Genomic DNA, 19164 nt, shown 5'->3' with positions numbered 1-19164 from the left:
GGCATTTCAGGGGCATTAGCACCTGTGCTGGAACAGAGCCACGGATCCGGTTCTCCCAGGAGTGTGCACACGGCACTCGAGGGAGGCCCCCAAACCTGTTTGGCCTCCCTGGCAAGAGGGCAGCGGGCACACCTCACCTTCCCCTGGAGAGAGGGCAGTGGGCACACCTCACCTTCTCCAAACTACCACCTGTGCCAGGTGGTGTCGGGTGCAATGGCAGAAACCGACCCCAGGGCCTTGGAGCCCTCGGTGTGCAGCTATGGTGCCCCGGGTCCACCCGGGCCCGCCCGGTCACCGTGCCCCCCACACCTGGGGTGCCAGCACTTGGCCAGCACTTGGCCAGGTGCATGAGCTAAAGACAGGCTTGCCAGGTGATGGGGGCTGTCCCCCTGCCCCCTGGGTGCGTTTGAAATCACGGCAACGGTGACTAGAGCGTGTGAGAAGAGCCAGTAGGGCTCATGGGCGCCTGCAGTGGGGACGGGACACGACGGCGCGTCCCTCTCCTTCAGAGGAGCGGGAGCAGCTTGCCATTCACTTGGCGAAGGTCCCAGAGCCTCCCGCGTCCAGGCTGGTTGCCACTGAGAGCAGTGGAACCTGCAGGAGGTGGGGCCCAGGCAGAGGTCCTAAGGACCTCTTGGGGGGCGTGCCCCCAAAGAGGACTGTAGAGTCCCGGCCCCTCTCTTGGTGTCCTGGCCATGAAGTCAACAGTCCTGCTGTGCCACACTGTGCTGCCCAAAGCAAGGAGGCCAGCCAGTCCTGTCCCAGAATCCCCGACTGGGAGCCAGGGGAGAACCTCTCCTGTTTATAATTTGCTTGTCTTGGGTGTTTTGTTACAGTGCTGGGAAGCAGACTGACCACAGCTCTGTTCCACTGCGCTCACCAAGCTGCAGGCCCTGGCGTACACGTTTAGTCTTCACAACAACCGACAAGGTTACGTACTCCACCCAAAAAATGGAAAGTGGAGGCGCAAGTGGGCTGCGTGACTTGGCCAAGGTTAAGGAGCTCACTGGGGGTGATCTGACCCAGGCGCTCTGGATGCCATATTTGTCTTTGTATATTTGGGGTAAAGAAGTCGCTGCGTCCCTATTAAAGGCCTGCGTCTGTGGTGAGGGCTGCCTTATCATCACAAGGTCGGCCCGCAGACCCTCCTGCAGCCCCCAGCCCCGTGGTAAGGATCTTTTCACTGGCATGTTTGTAGGTAGGCTGCGTGGTGCTTAATCAAGGGCGGTGTGTCTGACACTCCCGAGGGCCCAGTCCTTGGGAAGGTGCCGGAGACCTTGCAGAGACTGGCGCTACTTGCTGCTCTTCCTGAAGTCGCATTCAGAAAAGCCGTTTGGGACGTCTTCTTAGCTCTGCGATACCAGGGATCTCGGGCAGAATGAGGACTGTCATCACTGTCCCACACACGAATACCGCACCCTGGGCGCACAGGCCAAGGACGCGTCTCGTGCTCGCGAGCGTCCTCATGACAGAAGGGGCAGGACACCCAGCGTCGCCCCTCTTCCCTGGCCATCCTGAAGGCTCAGGAGGCCCTGCCGTGCACACCTGTTGGGTTTTTCTCAACCTGGATTTTTACTAGAGCTTTGTTGTTACCCATAGCAGTTGGGTTCCTCACGACAAATGGGACACACCTGGGATTTGATTTCAGCTCCTGGCTCTGCTTCTCCCCGCCCCCGTCCTTCTTCCCCCGCGGACCTTCCTCTTGCTCGTCTGTTGTATGTGGTTCTTTCTACTCGTGCACAGGTGCGGCCCTCTGGTGTGTTCCTGACGCACACAGCGTGTCTCAGAGTCCTTCCCACGTTCCTCCTCATTCCTGCCCCTCCTCCCTCCCTCCGGATCTCCTAGTTCTCCTCTTGTCTTCCCTGGATCTTCTTGATATTCTGTCCTTCCCTCCTCCTTCTCTTCATCCCTCTCTAGCTTCCACACGTGAGAGAAAACATTTGCTCCTCGATTTTCTGAGTCTTAGCACGGTGTTCTCAGTTTCCATCCATTTATGGCGGGTGCCTCAGTTCCATTCTTACTTATGGCTGAGTAGATCCCCATGGTGCGTATATGCCACGATTTCTTAATCCATTCATCTACTGGTGGGCATCCGAGTGGGTTCCATAATGTGGCTACTGGGAATTGTGCCGTAGAAACGCTGAGGTGGCTGATTTTAGTTTTTGGGGATTAGACTCAGCAGTGGCACGGCCTAGACAGTGGTGCTGTTCCTAGGAGTGGACGTGCTATTCTGTGGTCCCACCCACGGTGTGTGAGTGTTCCTTTGCCCCCACATCCTCGCCAGCATTTGTTATTAAAGTTCTTGGTAATTGCTTTTGTGACTGGGGATGAAATCTTGGTAGTTTTGATTTGCATTTCCCTGATTGCTAGAGATGTTGGGCATTTTTCCACGTATCTGTTGGCCATTTGTATTTCTTCTTTTGAGAAGTGTCTGACTAGTCCTTTTGCCCATTTATTGTTTGGGTTATTTGTGGGGTTTTGGGGGGTAAAGTTTTCCGAGTTCTTTATATTCTGGATGTTAATCCCCTGCAGAACTGCAGCCGTCAAAGATTTCCCTTCCCTTCTGTCGATTCTCTCCTCAGGCTCTTGATCTCTTCCTCTGCTGGGCAGAAGCTTTGTATATCGATGGCATCCCACTTAATGATGCTTGGTTAGACTTCTTGTGCCTTGGGGTTTGTTAAGGAGGTCAGTGCTAGCACCATATGTGGAGAGTTGACCGTGTTTTCTTCTAGCAGTTACAAGATTCCTGGTCTAATTACCTGGGTGTGGAATTCTTCTCTCAAACAATACTGATGCGTGTGCTGCTGTCTGTGCTGTGTTAGATCTGGGCCCAGGATAAAATTGGGGACCATTCTGATCTTTAAATAAATCATGTTTGGGGTCATCAGGAGATGTCAACCTGGGTTCACCAGGTCAGGACCCCCATGCCTGTCTTAGCGGGAGATGTCAAGACAAGACCCAGGCAGCCAGGCCGGGCCAGACAGGTCTCGCTGCGCATCCTATCCTGCTAACAGCTCATCTCTGGTACTTTGAATAAATGTGGAAAGGCAGGGAACAAACGCTACTGACCCTATTAAAAAACAGGAGTTGCCACAAGGCTAAGCAGTCCTGTTTATTTTTACCAGCCCTCTCACCCCCGTTGTGGACTGGGACTTGCGAGGTGTGTCCTTCATTAGCAGACGTGGTGAGAATCATCCTGAAAACTCTGGGGACTGCAGGCCGGGTTGCGTAAGGTCCTTTCAGGCTTGCTGTCATTTGCATGTGAGCGTGTGAATCTGGAGGCACCCCAGCTCTGAAGAGACCGTGCAGGTTTGGTGGCGATTTGGCCACTCCCCCCAGAGTCCATCTCTCACCCAGAACTGCACCCCCTGGAAGAATTCCCCCACGGAAGGTGTTATTGACATAGGAAAAGATGCATACAGGATGCTGTGCAAAAGAGAGGAAAAGAAACTTCACATCACCGTTTTTAATAGTAGGAAACTGGAAGTCGCTTAACTCCACTTCGACATGAATTAAATAAAGTGCTGATCATTCCCGTGACAGGATATTGTGAAGCCGTGAAAAGGAATAGGCCGTCCCTCCTCCGCTGACATGGAACCCTGACTAAATCACATTGTTACACTTGAAAAGAACCAAGTTACAGAGCAGTGAACGTGGTCGGTTGGTTTGATGTTAATTGATTTATGTATTTCCAGTGCACTCACAGGGAAAACTAGAAAACCCATGGCAGAGCTGAGATTTTTACTACCTCTGAGAGGGAGACTGTGGGACAGCCTTTGCTGTCTAAGTCGTGCTGTTCTGGCTGTTTTCCCACCTGCTGTGCTGGGGCTGCCCCCCAGGGCTTGCCCATGCTGGGCGAGCGCTGCACCACCTAGCTGTCCATCTCCAGCACCGACACACAAGCCATCAAAACAAACTCAGGGACACTAACGCTTACAGCTCCCCTGCTCAACCTCATAGCCCATAAATAATACAGGGAGGCTGTGTGGTGGGGGAGCAGGGACATCTGACTCTGCACCCAGGGAGCCTGGGTCCCACTGGACACCTCGACCCAACCTGGACGTCACTGGGGTTGAGCCTCTGTTTCATCCACCACAAGGAGGGGACTGGAGCAGGGCCTACCTCCCTGGACCAGTAACACCTATGCAAAGGTACAGAACACTGTCTGGCACTGTTATCGTTAGTGTTGTTCCTGCCGTAGCCCCCGGTATGCACAGGGGATGTTTCAGCACCCCCAAAAGAAGTCTGAAACCGAGGACAGTACCAGCCTTTTATGTGCCACATTTTCTCCCCTACGTACAAAACTATGATCGAGTTTCCTTATTAATGAGGCACAGTGAGAGATCAACAGTAGCTAATACTGAAATAGTACAGCTATAAAATGCGCTCTCAAGAAAGCCACGCGAATGTGACATGAATGTGTGTGTACCTCTCACAGTCTGAGACCAGAAAGAGCTGCTGAGCAAACCCTGGTGGGTAGCCTGCACAGCGTGGATACGCTGGAGGAGGGAGATTACTGTCCCAGGACTGGGCAAGACTTCATCCTGCTACTCAGAACAGCTCGCAGTTTAAAACGTGAATCATTTCTGGAATTTTCCATTTAAGATTTTCGGATTGTGGTTGATCCCAGGTGCCTGAAGCCACGGAAGGGGAACCCCAGGTGAAAGGCGATGACCGTACAGCCGTCACGTCTCAGGCCCTTAGCAGGATGCGTCCACCCCGGCTGATCTCTGCAGCGTCTGCCCACACTCACCTGTGCTCGCTCCATGCTGTCTGGCTCGCTCCACACCTTGGGCTTGCTGGGCCCCTGCTGAGAGTCCTGCTCTGCTCTCTGTCCTTGTCCCTGCGGAACGCCTCCGGTCCCCTTCTCTTCCCTCTGGTGGTACACCTCACTCCTCCTGCCCCTCACGCAGTCCCATCCCTTCCCTGTCTGCCAGTGCCGCTCCGCAGGGCTGGTTCCTGGGGTGTCCAGAGCACCCTGAAGCACGTCTGACTCCTCCGTTCAAGCCCCTGCCTCTCCCCCTGCCTTGACTCCTCCAGTTTTGTTTCTTTAATGCATTTTGATTGGCACACAGTAGTCGAACATGTTCGTGGGGTACGGTGTGACGTTTCAGTACGTGCTCGCCATGTGTAATGACCAGCTGTCCCCTGGGCCACTTCTTTGTGCTTGGGACACTTGAAATCCTGTCTGAGAATAGCTATTTTGAAATATTCAATTAACTGCTCTCAGTCATAACGCATAACCGTGTGTGTTAGAGCAGCGGAGGTCGTGCCTGTGCCCCCCCCCCACCCCCGCCTCCCAGACCCACTCACAGCTCCTCTGCCCGCCCCTGCACTCTTGCAGGCTCTGACGACCGCTCTTCTGCACCCAGCTTCATTAATTTTTGACACTAAGGTTCGTCTTTATCTCCCCGGTGCTGGAACAGCCTGGCATACACGATAGGCCCTCTGCGAGCCTTTGTCCAGTGAACCTTTGTCCAGTGTGTGGTTTCCACTAGCAACTAAATGGATCCCATTTCGTAAATGGGCCTATGAAAAGATCAAGCCAAACTGAAAATCCATTTTGAGTAACAACCATGAAATTAGTCATTTTCAGCCTTCAGTGTTATTTAGTTTTTGCTACCTAAGATGGAACCACTATTTCTAAACTCGGTTTTCCAGAGTTGATGTTGCATTTGTAACCTTGAAATTGAATATACCGATCCTACTATCAGGATACAACCCTAGCACTGCACCCTCAGACTGCGAAGTGCAGGCTCCTCACGCTGTGCTTCTTCTAGGCATTTATCGGAGACATTTAGGAGAATCACTGAAAAATCACCTGCAAGGATAGGGTGATACCCTTCTCAGCTCTAAGACTGAAACTTTTTTTCCTTAACATTCCAAGGAAATAAGCCACCAACTTTTGATTGCCTCTAGGATGGGGGGCATTGAGCGTGTACCCAGGGGATCCAGTTAATCTTAAAGTTTCATCTTAGGTCTGCTGCTCCAGCCATCCAGCTAAATACTCTGACTGTAATTGACTTGCGTTTCCCCTTCTTGCAAGACCTAAAATTAGCATGCAGTTAGCCATAAGGCAGGGATGGGAAGTGGAGAAATGAATCCACCAAAGATCAGTAATCAGCTCCTCAACAATCAAAATGTGGCTCCTTGAGAGGAAGATGTTCCCCCCTAACTAGAAAGACATCTGGATAACAGTTCCAGCTGCCTGTTCATGGCAAAAAGACTTCTTTTTGGTCGGAGAGATACTGGGTATTGAACCCAGGGATGATAAACCCCTGAGCCAGATCCCTAACCCATTTTATATTTTATTTAGAGACAGGGTCTTGCTAAGGTGCTTAGAGCCTTTCTGAGTTGCTGAGGCTGCCTTTGAACTCGCAATCCTCCTGCTTCAGCCTCCCAAGCTGCTAGGATTACAGGCGTGCACCACAGTACCCAGCATTAAGAGACTTTCTTAAAGTTCACATCCGTGGAGAGAGCCCTGACTGTCCATTTTTATAGTTAGAGGACTTAGCTCAACTCAGCCTAACAGAATGTGAAGCCAACAGCACAGTTGCCCATGCCAGTGAGCCCAGTGACCCAGGAGGCTGAGGTGGGAGGATCCCAAGTTCAAAGCCAACTTCAGCAACTTGCCAAGACCCTGTTTCAAAATAAGAAATAGAAAGAGCCAGGGATATACCTCAGGGATAAAATGCCCCCAGGTTCAATTACTAGTACTGGAACACACACATACACACCCATGCACACGTGCGCACACACAAACATGAAGCAAATTCCTCGTTAAGTCCCTCGCTGTCAGCAGCATGCTCACAGCTCTTGTTTTGGACTCATTCCATGTATCTCAGCAAACAATACTTGCACTAAAATACGCTCAGCCTATCTGATCACCTGGCTGAGCTCTAGCACTTGCGATTTGAGAGTGTTTACCCGTATGAGCTTGAATGCACGTGTGTGTGTTCATGTGTGTACCTTTGAACCCTGCGCTTATTTCAAGATTCAGAAACAATTTAAAGACTCAGGAGCAGAAGCTGAGTTCTGCAGGCTGTACGTTTCATGTACAGCCTGGTGAACTGGCCTCCTTGTAACACGCAGTCATCCGAAGACACGTTCACAGGGCCAAGTCACCGCACCAAACCTCAGAGCTGATTTGAAGACTGGCCACGCCAGGAGGAACAAAGCCACCTGGCTCTACTGTAAAGGGCTGTTGAAAGTTTTGCAATGACTATTTCACCTGCTCTGTCTCGTGTGGTTTTCCCTTTGTATTTTCCCAACACTGAAATTGCACGTTCGAATGGCAGATATTCGAGAACCTTGGGTTCTCGTGGGAATGGAAGTGGGCACCACCGTGGCTCCCGATGCAGTCCCTTCCCCGTCCCCTGTCCTCAGAGCCTGGTCTCTGCCACATCCCGCCAGAGGGTGCAGGGAGAGAGTCGTTCCCCCTTCCATGGATTAAAGACGGAGCCCAGGGCTGTGGATATAGCTCAGTCAGTAAAGTACTGTGTTGCAAGCACAAGTCCCTGGGTTTGATCCCCAGCACCACAAAAAAAAAAAAAAAAAGAATGGATTAATGCTATTATCGAGGGAAGAGATTCCTGACAAAAGACTGGAGCCCAGCAGCATAAAAGGACACAGGGACAAAACGGGAGTCCAGGGAGCTGCCCTCCAGCTGTCACCAGAGGGGACCTGCCAGGAATGAGCACTGATTTGTCACCAGCACCAGTAGACACACAAATATTTGCCAAATGCATTGAGGAGAGCTTTGAAATCACCAGACTTGTATTTCATAGCAGTGTGACTTAATGTGGATTTTCTAAGACATCTGAACCCAGTTCTCCTATTGAAGGGACACGTCATCTCAGAAATGAGCTCTAAGAATTGTGTGATAGCTAAATTGGGGCCCAGAAATAAAGTCATATAAAAATACTATGATACACACTTGAAAGGAGGAAGGAAGAGGTAGATGGTCCATTCAGATGAAAATATAAAACCCTTAGATCTTGGAACTGGAGTGTCGATGGATAAAAGGGTCGGTAAGATATTATTTTAGAAGTCAAGTTTCTTGGTACCTTTTCTGCTTTTGAAATTACAAGGTCAACATCTTTGAGGACATATTTTGCATTTTGAAAGAAATATGGCCAAGAAACTTCCCAAACCAGACTTACCCTCCCCAACTCTCTCCCCGTTTGTCAATCCGCCGGTTTCCTGCCCATCTATCATCTGATTTTCTAAGAGATCTTTTGCCTTTCCACGGCGCTTCCTATGCTTCCCAGAGGAGGAAGTTTGAAGGGTTACCTTCGTGCTTTTCAGAAAGGAGAAGCTGAATCCAGGACTTCCATTTGATAATTAATTAGACCTAAGAGAAGTGCTACAGGGGAGCCTTTGCATGGGGAAGGATGGGGACACAAGCTAAGGCATTCATTCAAGTGCACCTGCGGAGTCGGCCACAATGGCACACGGCGAAGTCACAAAGGACACACAGTGTGTGTACAGCTCCCTCTGGACTATGAGGTCAGCAGTCCTTGGGTGGTGGACACCAGCCAAGACCGTGCCCTCGCTGGAGACAGAGACCACAGAGGAAGGGACAGGAGCCCCAGCTGCCCACTCACAGGTAGAGGACCTGACCGTCTAAGCCAGGCCTCCATGGCCACTAGGCAGAACGAGAACGTCCCCTCCTCACGGAGCTGCCTCGGGGGGTTCAGTGAGTGACCCACGTAACGTTCTCAGAACAGATCTAAGTACTAAACAAGGGTCCCTTGCTTTTGTTGCTATTGATGATGTTTTCCAAAATCCCCAGAGGACTGTTAGAACACGGCTCTTCTGTTAGAAGTCCTCGAGCAAACCCAGCCACGAGTGTGACGCAAAAGATTGCCGTGGGAACAACCACTGGGGAGAAATAACGAAAGCGAGCCCAGACGGTGCACGTTGGTCCGGAAACAAAAGAACCCGTGTCTCTGCAGCAGGACACGGCGCCCAGGCCCGATGCCGCACCACGGCCGCCACTGGCTCGGCCCTGATTCGTCCTTTCTCCCTCCCATCGTGCTCCGTGACCACAGCAGCACCTTGCCCTTTTTCTTAAATGACTGGTTTTCCAGTAGGACTCTGATGCGACAAACGCGAATTGTTGCGAATGGGAGGCAGGGTGAGTGTGCGCAATCGGTGCAGTAATTACAGCCTGCTGTGTGCAGCCACCTTAGGCCGTCTGGGTGCCTACAGGAGCTGGGAGCCGGTGTTGCTTCACGATGGCTCTCGGCTGCCCCGTCGCCTCCAGCGTAGGCATCAGCTGTGGGAACCTGGGCTCCGCGGTGCCTCTTAGCAGGCCTGACCTATTTAGGCTCCTGCCGTTCCCGTGTTGGTAAGATGTGGCTGCAGACCACCGCACCTCTTATTTCCAGAGAAGGCTCATAAACGTCCACGCCCGTGCTTTGAAAGGCACCGGCACAGAGGTTTATAAAGAGGGTTCGGGCTGGCAGAATGGTGGAGCCCGGCTCTGACATTTGACCGTGTGACCGTTTCCTCTGCCTGGGTTTACGGGGAATAAGGGAGGGAGCTTCCTGGTATCAGAACCAGGAGGAAGTGGAAGGGGGAATGGAGGAAAGAGGACCAGCAGGCCCAGGGAGACCGTGCGACACCTCCTGGTAGGACATCAAAGGCTCAGCCAAGCTGGGGTGGTGGCCACGCCCTTATCCCAGCCACGTGGGAGACCGAGACAGGAGGCTCAAGTTGGAGGCCAGCTTCGGCAACTTAGAGAGACCTGTCTCAAAATAAAATATAGGGGCTGGGGTTGCAACTCAGTGATAGATCACTTGCCTCACACGTATGAGGCACTGGGTTCAAATCTCAGCACCACATAAAAAAATTTTAAAAATGTTTTAAAAAAACTGATAAACTTCTTATACTCTTTAAAATATATATATAAACATAACAAGGGCTGGGGGTGCGGCTCAGTGGCAGAGCAGCCTGGGGTTCAGTAATAAGTACAGCAAGTAAGTGCAGAGTCCCAAGGCTGGTTGGCGACGTGGCCGCGTGGTGTGGTGTGCACCCCTTACTAGCATTCTGGTGGCTGGGGCTTCAGCTTTAGTTGCTGTCCCTTTCACTGACCTGGGGTCCAGTCCAGGGTCTCGGGTGCGCTTAGCTGCCATGCCTCGCAGGACAGGGGAGTCCTCCTTAGACCCTCATTGCAATGGATATTTAAAGAGTCCACCAAAGGCCTTGCAGATGGAGAGGGGCTCCCGTCTGTGAAGGGGCTTTGTCTAACCCCGGGGCGCCGACACACATCATGCGGGGCTCGTTTGGGGACCACCTGGGACCCTGGTGGAACACAGAGCCCCACCCATCCTGTTGCATCTGTCCCACTCCTGTGAGCTCGGTCTCTGTCCCCTCCTGTAGCTCGGCAGGTTCTTCTGACAGCGTCCCCGCTGCCCCCTGGCTGCCTCCATGCTGGGGTGCGCGGCCTGCCAGGGGGCCTGCGTCAAGCTGGGATGGCCAGACTTACCTCCCGGCAGCCACTGGTTCCTTTTTTTGGTAATAGACTTAAGAGCTTTATAATTCGAATGAACGACTAAATGGGGTTCTAGAGATAAGTATTGCATGGAGTATTTTGGAATCCCGGTATCAGCACTACGAATAAGTATGAGCCACATCTACCACTGATGACACGGTTGTTTCTTTCTAATGAATTGACCCTTGCATTTCCAAAGTTCTGAAATGGTCAATAGCCCATAGGAAGACATTTCTTCAGGCTCCTGCTTGAAACCAACAGCGTCACAAACTGCTGGCCTTGACTGGGGGCCAGCCTGTTCCCTCTTCATTAGCAGGTGTGTGGACTGGACACTGAGGCCACCCCACCATCCCCTTTTCTAGCCTCTTGGACCCATCTCGGCCCCTGGCGGTGACCTTGACAAGCACAGTACTTGCCTGATTCCATCACCTTGAACATTTTTTTAGGATTCATCTGAAAAGAGTAACTGTCCCTTCTCCTCCTCCTCCCAGGGGAGTCCCCGTTAAGTGGATGCTCTGTCAGTGGCTTGTCCCTGTCACTTCTGAGCCCTTCTCTACTTTATGACCCACGAGACAAGTCCCAGCTCTCCTTTGGTGCCATTGATGAGGAATCAGCCTTTTTCCTTCTAGTGGAGGATGATCTCTAGAGACGAAAATGCAGTTTCTTTTTAAATTAGATGGCACTTCATCCCAAGAACAAGGCTCTGTCCGGCCTATCCACCTAGCCACCTAAAATCAGAAGCACCTGCACACACGAGGCCGGAGCTGAGCCCAGGCAAGCAGCGGCTCCAGCTTGCACAAGGGCTCATCTGTCCCTCCCCTCCGTCAGGTTTCTGAGAAGCAGTCGGACCGGATGCTTTGGTATCTGGGCTCAGACTCTGAGACAGGAAGCACACCCACCACAACACATGCACCTGTTTGTTTTTCTGTATTGCTATTTACTTTTGGGCGGAATCTTTTTTTCTTTTTGTTGTCAGTATGCCCGACAGATGTTACCATTCTTGTGTTACATTTGTATCAAGTGGAGCCCAAGAGTCAGTGGCTTTCTGACATCGACACCTTTTTGTGTACAATGTTTCAGGTTTGCATTTCTAGAGGTGTGGTCAGGAGCTGTGTGCTCAGTGCCCCTGACGGCCAAGCCTGCTGCTGATCCGCACAGTTCAAAAAACCACAGTTTTTTACTTGGCATTAAAAATTAAGGCAAGTCGGACTGGGGCTGTGCCTCAGTGGTACAGTGCTTGCCTAGCATATGTGATGCACTGGGTCTGATTCTCAGCAATGCATAAAACTAAATAAACAAAATAAAGGCACTGTGTCCATCTATAATTAAAAATACTGTTTTTAAAAAATCAAGGCAAATCAACCATATAGTGAATCAAAAACACAAGGAGCATTCCCTTCTAGAAGAGAAAGCTGTGAACACCCATCAGCCTTGTGCTGCGTTACCCTTTCACTTGCTATTCTGCAAATGTTATCCAGCACCTCTGTGAATCAGGTGGAGTCTCAGCCCTGGAGACACAGCTGCTGCCAAAACAGCTACAGATTCACACCCTTATGGTCTTACCTGGTGGGCAGGTGCAACAACAGGTGGAGCAGCAGGTGAAGAAAATGCATAACCTGCGTAATGTGTTAAATGTAAATGGAGGCACCGAACACTGGTGTAGGTTGCCTACTGCCCAACCCCATGCCCGATTGTGCTAAGGATGGAGCTGCCATTAAGTCAGAGAGAAGAAGGCCCCAGGTGACATTCAGCGTTCTGTTTCTTAACCTCATATTGAAGTAAAATGCACATAGTGAGAATTGCCTAGATCCAAGCGTGCAGCTCAGGGGCCCTCACAGGCAGGACGCCCCTCAAATGTTCTCCTGCAACCGTTCACCCCCACCACAAGGACCCTTGCCAGCAGCTGCCAGCATTGACAGACTCTGCACCCCAAGATGGGAGTCACACCATCTGTGTCTTTTCATGCCTGGCATCTCACTCGCTCCTGCTCTGTGAGGCTGCCGGAGCACGTTCACTTCACTGCCTCAGCTTGGACACGCCCATCTGCTTACCCAGCCACGGGCGTGTGGGTTGCTTGCATATTTGCTTGCCATAATGGCCCTGCCAAGCAGAGTCTGGTGCCCATCTCTCAGTGGGCATATACACACCTGTCTGTGAGGCCAATGCCTAGAACCAGTGTTGCTGGGCCGTCGTGCATACGCATGCTAAGTTTTGTAGACCCTGCCAAAAGGTTGGTCCAAAACCAATTTATAGAACCCCAACAGTGTCCCCAGCAGAGAGCAAGCACAGTTGAAATGTGTTGAGAAAAACATCTCCATTGAGCAGCACCATCAGACCCACCGTGTGCATTGCAAAAAACTGTGCCAAAATATTATTTGGAGACCTTTTTACCTGTTCACAGAAAATGAAAATGATTTAGCTGGGCTCCGTAGTACATACTTGCTCTAGCAGTGACTCTGGAGTCTGAGGCAGGAAGATCACAAGTTCAAGGCCAGCCTCGACGACTGAGTGAGACCCTGTCTCGAAATAAAAAATATAAAGGCCTGAGGATGTGGCTCAGTGGAGGAATGCCCCTGGGTTCAATCCAAAATTCACAAAGAAAAAGAAAATGGAAACAACTTGTCTAAGACGTATTGGCCTTATTATCGTTAGTGAAGAAATCAAATGCAAGGTAATACACTAAAATAACAATAATCCCACGTAATGATAACTACCAGATAAACAACAGAATTAAAAAAGAGGCCCAGCATAAAGGAAAATGAGAAGAACCGAGCATTCACACTGACGTAGGACGTGCGTGCTCTTTCCAGGTCTGTCAGATCTTCATCCTCGCTGTTCAGCACTTCCAACGCAGGCATGCTGTGGTTCCAATTATATCTGTTTTTAAATTTGACAAGATTATTTTTTAAAATTTATTTGAAAACAATGAAAGGAATACCAAAGGTTAATGTGGGAAATTAAAGAATCATCCTATTAGATATTAAAATGAACAGCGAAGAAATGTCATGAAATGACATAAAATCTAAACCAAGTTGTCACTCTAGAGAGACAGTCGTATGTCGGAATGTACGAAGAGACGTCGCAAGCATCACTGCAGAGAGTAACGTGAGTGCCTTTGGGTGCCGGGCCTGTGGTCAATGCTTCACAGCGAAGTTCACCTTATCCTCTCCCATCTGCAGGTGAGGACTGGGTTTTAGAAAGAGTCCATGACCCAAGGCCCCACAGCGTCCTCCAGCGCCAGAGCTGGGTCCCTGGCGGATCTGACCTCACAGCCAGAAGGACGAGTCAAAGGAGATGAGATTGAAGGACCATCTGTGTCCAGTAAATGAGACCAAGGGTTAATGCCGGCACCGTGCGCACAGATCCAACATGGGTCCTCAAACAGCCACGTGGGACCAAGGGTCCCATGTGGGGAGTCACAAGCACTGTGCCATTGCAGAGGCTCTGGATCTGCAGGAATGGAGGATGGCAGGCCGAAGCATTTTCGCAGATTATTCGAGACTTCTTTACTAACAATGATCTTACTGATTTGACATGACTTGTAAAAATACCTGCAGTTCCTGAAGATGAAACCACGGAACGCTCGCCTTCCTGGTGAGCGTGTGAGTTTCCACGCGCAGGGTGGCCTCGGGGACTGCGTTCTACTGTGTGCCTCTCAATTAAAGACAAAACCCTCAGCTGTGGCAAAATGTAGGCGTTGATGAGATCAGGGCTCTTTTTAAGTAAGAAAATAATTAGGTGTGACGTGGTGTGGCTCGTATAAAGTGTTTGGCTTGCAAATCTAAAATTCAGCTTCTCTTCGGATCCCAAGCAGAGAAGGAGTGCTGACCACTGTCATGACCCACAGCGGTCACTAAGGCCAGCAAAGCTGCCCCTTGAAGTAGCACAGTCAACACTGTGCTCAGAGCCAGAAACCTCCCCTGTGGATCCTGGTAAAGGACCGTCACCTGATGTGGTGGGCCATGCCCTCCGTGACACCCTGGAGTTACTAGAGAAATGACCTCTGAAGCCAACACAGTGTGTCTCAGCATGGACCAGTGAACAGTGTGGAAACACCACCCAGGAAAGCTGGTCTCACCTGGGCTGAACCTCACGGTTCAATGGCTGTTTCTGAGGATTCTGGTTTAATCCAAGAGTAAAACTCAGAAAATGGGGAATGGCAGTTTTTAATCAGGGACACCTATCCCCCAGCCCGCCCCTGCTATCAGGGGACACTTAGCAATGCCTGGAGACATTTTGGATTGTCACAACTAGGGGGAGGCTGCTAGAGCATCTGGTGAGTGGAGCCCAGGCATCCTGTAACGCACAGGCCAGTGCCCAGCAAAGAGGGACAGCTCGGAATGTCAGCCTGAGGTCGCAAAACCCTGTTCTGTGAGAGTAAAGGGGCACCAGGTGCATGGTGCACACCTGTCATCCCTGTGACTCGGGAGACCGAGGCGGGAGGGTCGCAAGTTCTAGGCCAGCCTGGGTAACTTCACCAGACCCCATCTCAATAAAAAGTAAGAAGGGCTGGGGATGCAGCTTAGTGGGTTCAACCCCCAGTACAAAAAAAGGCAATAAATCATTGAGACACCTTCACAGATTTTACCCCTGACAACTAACACGGACAGAAATGGGCGGCCTTGGCACAGGTGGCCAACAGATGTGGTAGGAGGGCTGCAGGTGAGATGGCCATGGCCCAGCCTTCCCGGGATAGTGACCCCTAGGAAACAGGAAGCGGGCGGGGCAGGCCTGCCTGGAGGGTAAGGAGCAGCTTTCCTCCCCTTGGCCCAGCATGCTCCTCCATGCAGGTATGACCTTGGGAAGGATCAGTGGACGTCCAGGGAGCCGTCCACTCACTCGGTGCACCCTGACATGTCTGTGCCTCGCCGCTTGCTGGCCAGTGGTAGCCCACAGGGAGGGCTCCTGGACAGCACCAGCCTCCATCCTTGCCCAGTTGTGCATTTTAACTGGCTGTCCCCACCTAGCAGTGGTAGACCTCCCTGGGTTCAAACCCAGCACTGGGGGAGAAGGCTACAGCAAGAGCTGCTCCTCGCACTGGCCACGAGTCCTCCGTGCACTGAGCTGCCCAGCGGTGAGTGTGGGTCTTGACACGGTTCTGCTCACCCCGTGCCTTCAGCAGTCACCTGACGCGCCTCTCTGGTTCCCTTTGTCTCTCCCTGACGTCATGGAAACCCACCGGAGGATCCGTTTCCCTTCTCTCTGTGGAGACCCGGCTCTCGTGTTACCTGGCCCAGGACCTGTAAGGTTAGCTCCGTTGCCAGGGTTGGAAGTAAAAGAAGTCTTCTGTCCTGGCAGGCTGCAGTCCCAAGTATGGGTCCACTCCAGGCAGAAGCTTCTAGGACTCTGTCTGTCTTGATTGAATTCCACCCAGCCATGCTGCCCAGGACCTGGCCAAAGGCCTTATTTGATTGACGCGTTGTTCAGAAGACTCCAAGGACGAGTCAAATGACCCTGGAATCAGAATTAGGACTTGAAATGTGTTGCTTGAGCATCCAGGCGGGGTAAGACAGGCCTTCGCCAGCTCACACCTTCCCTTCTCTTCCCCAGGAGGACTCGAGAGACCGCAGCCCTGCCCCCGCTCGCCCTCCTCCACGCTGCCCTGGCCTCCTGAGCAGCAGGGGAGGCCGCCTCCAGCCCGGTATTTGCCCCCGCGCCTCTGGGGCTGTCTGAGCCTGGTACCTTCCACGCTTGGGCTCCTCCTTTCAGCTTTTTAAATATTTAATGACCCTTCCAAGGTAGTTGGTCATTTGGCAGCCTCAAAGAGCGTCTGCCGAAGCCTTTATCTGTCTGATGAGCTTCCACTGACTAATGGAGAAGTTGGTGTCTAGACGGCTCCTGGAAGGTTCCGACCAGGCTCAGGGGCTCAGGGGCCGGTTCCTGCAGGGCTCAGGGGCCGGCAGGAGTGGACGTTCGTTTTCAAGCTATGTTATTCATCGTTGGTTTTTAATGACCCAATAATGCACTTTTTCTTTTGCTCAGACGTGCAGACCAATGAGACTCAGTGTGGCTTCCGGCCTCACGCCCAGCGCAGGTGTTCTTGAGTTCCCTGCCTGGCCGCCCTGCTCCCGCAGCTGTCTGTCTTCGGACGGCAGGAATTTGGCCTTTCCAAAATTCAGTCTGATCGGCACCTGCCTCCCCTGTTGGACTAACCACTTCTTCGTCTTTCACCAGACTAGAAAAACCACTGTCTCTTGCTTGAAAGGTAGACGGCCATCGAGTCCGACACCGGCTGGCCTTCTCTTTGATTTTGTAATCTGTTTCTAGAGATTATAGGCGCACTTTGAATTCCAAGGCTGGGGCTCTGTCACTTTTGAAGCAGAAAACTTAGGTTTCTGCCCGAGGCTTCAGAAGGCAGGCCTGCTGGAAGAGGGGAAATTCATTTGTTCTCATTTTGTAAAATAAGGGAGACTCGAGTAACTTCCGCTCTTGGCACTGTCGCGCCTGGGGTTTCTCACTTGATTTGGTGGTTTTTGTGGGAAGTTCTACTACCTTGCTCTTTGAGCATCCTGAGCCCATCACTTGGAACCCTGAGAGACGAGCTTAATCCTTGCAGGATTGACAGGAGTCGACAACCTCTGCTCTCCCTCCGCCTGATTATTCCCAGCAGTGACCCTGGATAACTAGCAGAAGTTCCCCCTCAGATCCAACAGGCAGAGGGAAGGAAGCAGGAGAGCAGGGCCACCCAGCCACCTGACCACCAGTGCCACGTCCTTCAGCACTAGGCATCTTCAAGTACCAAGTATACCCGACTTGGGCAAAGAGGGCTTGGGGGATTTCTTGTGCATGTGTTAATACTTAGAAGTCCACATACCACCCAAACTGGGGATGGAACTCGGGGACACTACTACTGAATTACATCTCCAGTCCTTTTTATTTTTTTGTTTTGAGACAGGATCTCTCCAATTTGCCCAGGCTGACCTTGAATTTGCAATCCTTCTGCTTCAGCTTCCCAAGGAGCTGGGTTGAGAGGGATGTACCACCACATCTGGCTAAAAAATATCTTTAAAGTAGAAGTTCATCTCTGACAATTTATTGCTGCCATATTACAATAATGATGTGGCAATTGTACGTACATATGTCACAACATTCAAAGATACAAATAGAGATGCATCTATTATTACTAAAGAAAATATTGTTTCAGACACATTTAGATTCTCCCAAGCTCCTGAGGGGGCGGGGAACGTATTAATCACAGCCCAGAGCTCAAGACTTTCTGGGGATCTTGAAATATGAATATGATGTTGGAGCCAGGCATGGTGGCCTTGCCTGTCATCACAGTGACTCCGCAGGCCGAGCCAGAAGGGTCCCAAGTTCAAGGCCAACCTGAGCAACTTAGCAAGACCCTGTTGCCAAATGAAAAATAAAAAAAATCTAGGGACATAGCTCCATGGTAGAGCACACTGGTTAAATCCTCAGTACCCCCCCCCCCCAAAAAAAAAATAAATAAAATCAAATCATGGAAAAATGATAGAGTTCATCAAACTTCATTCTGAGCAACAGGATTTCAGTCTCCTCAGCATTTGCTCTAAGTGATCTTTAGGAATTCCCATTTTTATCCAGGATGGAACGGATGTCGACCCAGTGATGTGCCCTTGATGCAGAAGTGAGTTGATGCTTGAGTACTGTTTGCCTTGTGTGTAGACTGAAGTAAACACGCTGTAGCACCGAGCGGGGAAGTACCTCAGGAAAACCCAGCACAGACATCTAGCAAAATCTGCAGAGTTTAAGAGAGACTTTGCACAGAGAAGTATTTGTTTAGAAGTGGTCTGGATTTTCGTCCTAGAAGCCATTGTTTCCTCCCGACTCTGCTCTTAACAAAACTCCCTGGGCTAGCGAAAGCACAGAGGCAGGCTCCCCTCTGCCAGTGTCCTCCACACCCCCGCCCGGCGAGGGATGGTACGCTCCGCCGCATCTGATCCACCCTGGAGGTGCCAGGCTCTGGCAGCCTCCCTCAACGCACAGCCCTCGCTCCCACCTGGGGCGGCCTGTGTTCACCGGCTCTCCCTTTTGGGCCAACAGGGGCAGATCGAAGTGGACAGCGAGACCATCTTCAAGTTAGCAGCACTGGTTTTGCAGGTAAGAAGGGCGGGCCGCCTCTGCCCGCTGGCTTTCATTGGCTGGCTTTTGTGAACGGTCTGCAGCTCTGAAACTTTCGCCCAGGCCAGTGTCCGGCGGGGTGTCTGCCAGTGAAAAATGTGAGCTGCTGCCTGGTGCATTGAAAGTTTGCATGAGCTGTCGCGTGACGCTGTGCATCAACGAAAAATGGAACGTAGACTCGGTGGGAAAGCACTGGGACTGTGTTCCTGGGAAAGAGCTCTGAGGGGCTTGAGCCTGGGGGGCGGCAGCTGTTGGAACAGCTGTAATTTTCAACTAAATTTAGTAACTTTTGCGTACATTTTCTTGTGGTCGTGTTAAAGAGCCCTTTAATTCTTAAGGGCACTAGCTGAAATCAAAGGTCTGTTTCTGTGCTGGCTGGCTTAAAAAGCAAAAAGAAAACAAATGGCCTATGTTGATTTACCTGTGTGAGAGGTTTGCACATTTTACAGCCTAGAATGTGTGCCTGGGAAGGGAGAAATACTTCTGTGCTTCCTGGTGTATTTGCCCTGTTAAAAATAAGGAATCTCTCCTGGATGCTAGTTTCCTTATGTATGCCACATTCTTTC

General features: G+C 51.2%; 1 protein-coding gene across 2 annotated transcripts in view; it reads left to right on the top strand.

The window, feature by feature from the left end:
* LOC306650399 (FERM domain-containing protein 4B) overlaps nucleotides 1–19164 on the top strand; it is a gene marked incomplete at its 5' end in the record, with an annotated part of 188852 nt that overhangs the window by 113093 nt on the left and 56595 nt on the right. For both annotated transcript variants that reach the window (XM_079122420.1, XM_079122422.1), the window contains one exon: nucleotides 18521–18577. In XM_079122420.1, coding sequence (XP_078978546.1) covers nucleotides 18521–18577 — 57 coding nt within the window. The remainder of the gene's footprint in view (nucleotides 1–18520; nucleotides 18578–19164) is intronic.

This window comes from Sciurus vulgaris, assembly GCF_902686455.1.
Source record: "Sciurus vulgaris genome assembly, chromosome: 19".
In the NCBI taxonomy this organism is placed as follows: domain Eukaryota; kingdom Metazoa; phylum Chordata; class Mammalia; order Rodentia; family Sciuridae; genus Sciurus; species Sciurus vulgaris.
This window is presented reverse-complemented; position numbering and strand designations above follow the sequence as displayed.